Here is a 6,372-nt window from a genome sequence, read left to right on the forward strand (position 1 = left end):
ACTTTTAAAAAGATCAACACCACAAAGTATATGATTACATAGTGTGGCTGGAATAAACTGCCTGTTAAATAGCTTTTGATATAAATTGTGATGAGCTGTGTCATCTAAATAAGAAACTAGCTGACAGTATTGGGGGACACCCTGAGGCTTGTGGTAGCACAGGCTGGAAGACATCAGGTACATGAGGACAAACCTGGAGAAACATCAGCCACACTGACATCACCGGCTGGCAAAGTGGAAACAGGCATTTTATGCAGTCTGGAGCATTACAGAGACCTCATGAGAGTCTGTGTCATCGGTGTGAGCATTTAGCCACAAGACACATCATCATAACAGTCATACCGCTTCTCATGAACCACTTCTTCATTCTCAAGACTTCAAAGTCAGTACCATGCTCTAACTAACACACTTCAACTCCCCTTTTCTGTCTTGTCAATTTTCAGTCGGCCTCACAGCCTTTTCTGTCAAGCAGCTTACAAATGCAAGCAAGGATGGGATGCCAGACAGGGAAAAGGGACTAAACTAGAATAATTAGAGCTCTTACTCCAAAAAGTACATTGGTTTATATGATTATTGTATTGATGCTTTAAAAAAAAGGTCTAACACTAGACATCTTAATACAAACAACAGATTTCACAATAAAGTGCGAGCAAATCTGCACGAGTGAACATTAGGCAAACAACGGATAGTTAATCCTCTTTTTGAGAAAAAAAAATCAGATTCCTCTTGGGTCGCTAAAGACGCCTGGTCCAACAAGGAGTCCAAAGACCAAAGGATTAACTAATTAAACAAAGAACAGAGCTCTCAATACTTGACAGATACAGGGGAAATACTCACCCTGAGAATGTCCAACAGACATGTGATTACAACATGGGTAAATATGTCAGCCCAATGATTCAAAATAATAGCTTTCATAATAAAAAGGTGCAAACTAGATTAAATAATTGTGATTGGAAGGCTAGGCAGCATCAACAGGATTCATCCCTTCTCTCCCCTCACTATTGATGATGTATCACTTCATTGTTTTTGTCCAATTAGGCCTGCACATTGACAGAGAACCTCCACTCCCACCACTCATTAGTGCAATATACAGTAATACAGGTGTGCACGAATGCGTGATGAAGGCATTTGTCATTTGAAATACTTAATTGCCATGTGAAACAAAGGCATTCTTATACCCGGGTGTGCCCTGGATACATTTGGAAGGAGACAGTCTACCAATGCAATGAGCCATTAACAAGATGGAGTAAGTACAGTACACCAAAAGGATGCTATTTTATGTTATTTCAGTAAAAGCAGTAGCAATAAAAAGTAAAATATTACACACAAAAAAAGTACTCATGAGGCAGAAGGGCCCTTCTCATTATAATGCATTATTTATATAATTTGCTATATTATTTGTTTATTATTACTGTAACATCACTATTACCTTACCAACTAATACATTATTATTTAGTAGTTTAGAATATTGTTTTTTCTGAGTACGTTTTTGATATAGTAATGTATGCGTTAAAATAAATATAATTAAGTACATTTACCTAGGAAACGTTATGGAGAAGTATAACACATCAAATATTTAAATAATGTAACAGTGTTAATGGAAATATTCTATTTTAAAGTACATTTCACTTTAGTAGATGAGTAAATGTTTTAATTGACTGTTTGCTACTGGTCTGTTTGTGTGTTTGGTTGCAAGTGGTCAGGACTCCCTGGAAGAAGAGATCTTGTATCTCAATGGGACATTCCTGGATAAATAAAGGATAAAGAAAGTGAGAGACAGAGAGAATAGGTCTGTTTTGTCCACTAATTACAACGTTTGTATTCCCTTGAAAAAACACATTCTCCTCTCAGCAACACTGCTGTCCATAGTAATCAGGCCAATGATCCTTAAGGAACAGGACTGCCCTCTATTGGTATGCAGAGTGCATGGAGCTATGACAGAATAGCCGCAGGGAAATATCAGTGTTGATGTAAGAAGAAGAAGAAGAAGATGGACATAGCAGAATACATGCAAAGTTAGAGGAGAGCAGCTAACTGAAGTTAAAGTGAAAGTACAGTGCATGACAGACAACTTTAGAAACTACATAACATATCATGACCCACGTGCACACACAGACTGAAAACTAAACAGACAGAAACTAACACACGTGTTTTCACACATCACCTGGTACCAACTCTTGCTACCAAGGCCAACCCCCCATGTCCTTCTAAAACACAGGTAAGCTGTACAAAAACACACTGGTGTGTTGTATTAAACGTGTCACTATGGTTACAGTCGTCAACGTATTCAGAATGTACGTTAACTTAGCGTAAATTAACAGCAACTCACAAGCTAACGTTAGCTTACAGTTAGCAACCTATATTTCTCGCACAGCAACAAGCTACTGAGATTTGAATAATGTACAAAAACCTCCCGGACCACACGGTTGAGAAACATTAGAAATACAGACACTAAAGTCAAGCAATATACCTGATTTATCCTCGTGTGCCCACCACTCGTCACCTAAATCGTCTCCCATCTTCCTGAAACAAGCTAGCAGTCTGTCCAATCCGAATCTGCCGCTGCTGAGAGCATGTATTGCTAGGGGTGTGTTCACAAGCACAACGTTTAAAACATGTGGCTAAAAGCCGTCAACTGGGCTCCATGAAAACTAAAACAACACTCGTTTTCTTCCCTCAGTATTTCATTTAGTTATATGATTTGGTTTTGCCACACACAAGAATACTTTTTAAGAATGTACCTTCCCATTGCATCGAGGTAAGTAACTGTTACGAAGTTAGGGGACTGTAACGTTTACTATGCAGGAGACACATTTGTTTTGCCTGCTTTCATTTAACACGTGGAGTTGTTTCCATTTGCGATGAGTACACTTCTTTGTATAAACATTGTGAACACTACAATACTGCAAGTCTCTTTATCTCAGAGTCATGAGTAGGACCAAAACAACCACTATGAAATGGGCTTGTCTTTTTTAATAAAGAAAATAAAGCTGAATGCTTGGTCAACACTCTCACTCAATATGCTAAAAGATAGATAAGCTGAAACTTTATTTTATTCAGGCGTTAAGGAACACTTTTAATGCTAAATGAGCCTAATGATTGTGAAAAGTAAAACATAATAATAGTGAGGCAGATTTGTGACATTGTACTGTATAAATAAAATGTACTGGACTTGAGCTAAAATGGATTACATTTACAAATGGGTTATTTTTACCATCTGGGTCATGATGGATGCCTCACTGCATTTGATTTTGGAAGACACGTTTTAGGGGATGGCCATTCTTATTTTGATGCAGTGTGATACAATTTAAAAAGAAACCGATCAATAATTTGTCTTTTTGCCAATATAAATGCCTTGAAATGACTTGCTACATATTGTGGTAAAGTTACTTTAGGTCTTAACAGTTACATATTGAATCAGTTGTCTTTGGACAAACATGACAGGTAATCATTTTAAATGTGTAGTTTTACAATGTCCCCTCCATCACATAGCCTACCGTACATTACTGCATTGCCTGTTGTGGAAATGAATGCATCCTTTTGCTTCAGTTACCTTTGTTTTCTCTGAAACTTTCTAAAAAAAACAAATAAATACAAATAGATGGTCTGCCCTTCATAATAATATTTATTTTTTTCACAGCTACACATAACAGTATCTTAGGATACTAAGAGAAACACACCAAAAAAAATACTTATTTCCCACTTGACGGTTAACGGAAAGAAACAAAACATCAGGAAAAGAAAAGTGCAACACCCTCACCTGAGTCCTACTGGAGAAGAAGGTGGAAAGCGACACATGATGATAATAATAACAATAACAACAATAACAATGACAATGGGACCCGAATATGAAGGATCTCTATGACTTTATGTAACTTATAAACCTCAAATGATAACAATTATATTAAAAATAAATGTTATGTATGGATCCCTTTTCAAAATACTTTAAGAAACTTTAATATATAATAATAACATAAAACTGCTCTCAAATAAACAACAACAACATGTGCATAATGACAGGTGCAATTATAGCACTCATTATTTATCATAAGGTGAAATGTCTACTGAAGAGGAGAGCCGTGAATTGCTATTTTACTGAGTATTTCTAATCATTTTCAATTCCACAATACTATTAAAAACTTTTGTCATTATGGTTTGGGTGTATATGGTCTTATTTTCCAACGTACAGAAGAAAGGAAAGAGAAGAGAACAGAGGAGGAGGACGTGTCTGGAATAGTGCCCTCTTTTGTGCAGCTGTAGCGAAGAGGAGGGACAGGTCCTCCGGGAGTAATTGTATGCTTTTTTGTTTTTCTGTCGGAATAACACATTTCTGGCTGGTAGAGGCTATGAGATGTTTGATTAGAGCTTTGCCACCGAAAAAGAACAGACCGATTACTGGGGAAATTACAAGGGGTTCAGAATGGTTATGTTGTATAACCCTCAAAATGGGGGAAGAAAACAAATCAAGAAAGAGAAAGGAAGGATGCAGTCAACACATTGTGCGGAGGTCTGCCAACATTCAGTGAGGACAATGGACTCTAAATGGCAGATTTGTATGTAATTAAGCACCATTCCTGTAAAACACAGGCTTCTACCTCATTTGTTATTCTCTCTGTTCAACGTTTGGCTGCATATTCACTAGGAAAAATATGCGGTACAAAAGCACACTCCTTTTTTTTCTGGACCCCAGGGAAACTCGTGACATTTTAACATGAGATTATCCTGCGTTAATCAGCCAACCTGCATGTGTAATATTAAAAAGAAAAGAAAGAAATTGCGCTTCATAAAAAGGGTAATCTCCACAGGAGGGTTCACACTTAAAAGGATCATAAAATGTCAGACAAACCTTTTCTTTTAACACAAAGAGAACAATCAATCAATCAATGTTTATTTATATAGCCCAATATCACATGAACATGGAAATCCCCCTTATTCTTTGGGATTTTATAAATTGAGACACCATTTTGTTTATTCCTAGTGAGATTGCTGTTGTTGACGAAGAGGCTGTAATAGAATATTATTTGTATTTGCAGATGAGAAGAAGAATATGGTAAATACAGTATTCAAATAAACTCTGACATTTTGGAATTAACTTGCTTTCCCCCCAAAATGAAGATCAATATTTCCCCGGAAAAACATCAACTCGATTATTTTACAGGTTGAGTTTTTGTACATATTAAAGCAACAAATTAAATGTGTGTATTTTCATAAGAATGAAAGAATTACACTTTTTTATAATAGTTTGGCAACACAGAACAAATCCATTAAGAAAGAGATCCACATTAAATCATAGAACTCTGAAAAGTTTTGAGCATTCTGAATAACAGTGAAAGCGAAGATGAGCTTAATTGTAATTAAAGGCGGACAGCTGTCTCCTTTGGCCTCTGTGATTGCTCGCTGTGGAGCTTTGGTGTTATCCTGGGTTTTTTGGTGCAAGCAGCTGTTCCTCCACGTTCTCTTTTTAATGATCACAAGAATATGATTTGTTTTTGGTTTCCTTTCTGCTTTTTTTACCAAGTATTCATTTCTCCCGCTGAACGTGAAGAAAGAGAGGGAGGGTCAGGCAAGTGAGAACGGACTCAGACTAATTATGGCTTTGAAGAAGTTCAGTGCTGATTATAACGCATCATTAAAGGCATCTATTTCCTACCTGTTCTCATACCGTGTATTTTCACTGGGATAAAATGAGAGGATTTCTTCTCTATCTAAGATTAGTACAGTAATTATTTTAAAAACTATTCTTTGTTTTACCTTTTGAACAACATCAAATTGATTAGGTTTTTGTATATTATAGCGTAAATTGGATTTAGATCTTCAGCCCGTTTCTTTATCTAAACCAGAGTACAGTTTATTTAGGGACTGTTTATTTAGGAACTGTTTTTTTGCAGTCGATCTCGGTTGAATGATAATATAAATGACAGTAAATTATTTTATTGCGGCATAACCTTGTCTAATTATTAGGCCACAATCCAATCAGAATAAAGTTATGCATAAAATGGCCCTCTCAATTTTAATGAGGGTTGAAAAACTAAAATGATGATTCAAATGAATATAAAATGAAATACAGTAACTGTCATGTTTATATGCCGCAGCTAAAACTAAGGGTCAGCAAGGTAGTCAACAGCTTGACAGCAAGTATGTGACCAAGTGCAAATAAACAGGAAGCGACCTTGAGCTTTCGGAAACTTCAGCACATGAAACTTGCAGGTCTCCAAGTTACAACTGTATTCATGAGCATCTGGCTGAGCCTGACCTGCATGGAGAAGAGCTGCATCCTAAACACCGTGCCAACATTAAGTTGTTGCAGAAGCTCAATGTCAAGACTTAAATCTGAAAAAATACATGTCAAAGAAGTACTTAGATCTATTACTA

General features: G+C 36.5%; 1 protein-coding gene across 1 annotated transcript in view; it reads right to left on the reverse strand.

The window, feature by feature from the left end:
• The window catches only part of cmss1 (cms1 ribosomal small subunit homolog), a 42,357-nt gene extending 39,776 nt beyond the window's left edge, over positions 1 to 2,581 (reverse strand). Inside the window, exon 1 of the mRNA XM_034110290.2 lies at positions 2,471 to 2,581. Within this exon, the coding sequence (XP_033966181.1) occupies positions 2,471 to 2,519 (49 nt within the window). The 5' untranslated portion in view covers positions 2,520 to 2,581. The remainder of the gene's footprint in view (positions 1 to 2,470) is intronic.
• Between the last annotated feature and the right edge of the window lie 3,791 nt (positions 2,582 to 6,372).

Source organism: Pseudochaenichthys georgianus, chromosome 21 (genome assembly GCF_902827115.2).
Source record: "Pseudochaenichthys georgianus chromosome 21, fPseGeo1.2, whole genome shotgun sequence".
In the NCBI taxonomy this organism is placed as follows: Eukaryota; Metazoa; Chordata; class Actinopteri; order Perciformes; family Channichthyidae; genus Pseudochaenichthys; species Pseudochaenichthys georgianus.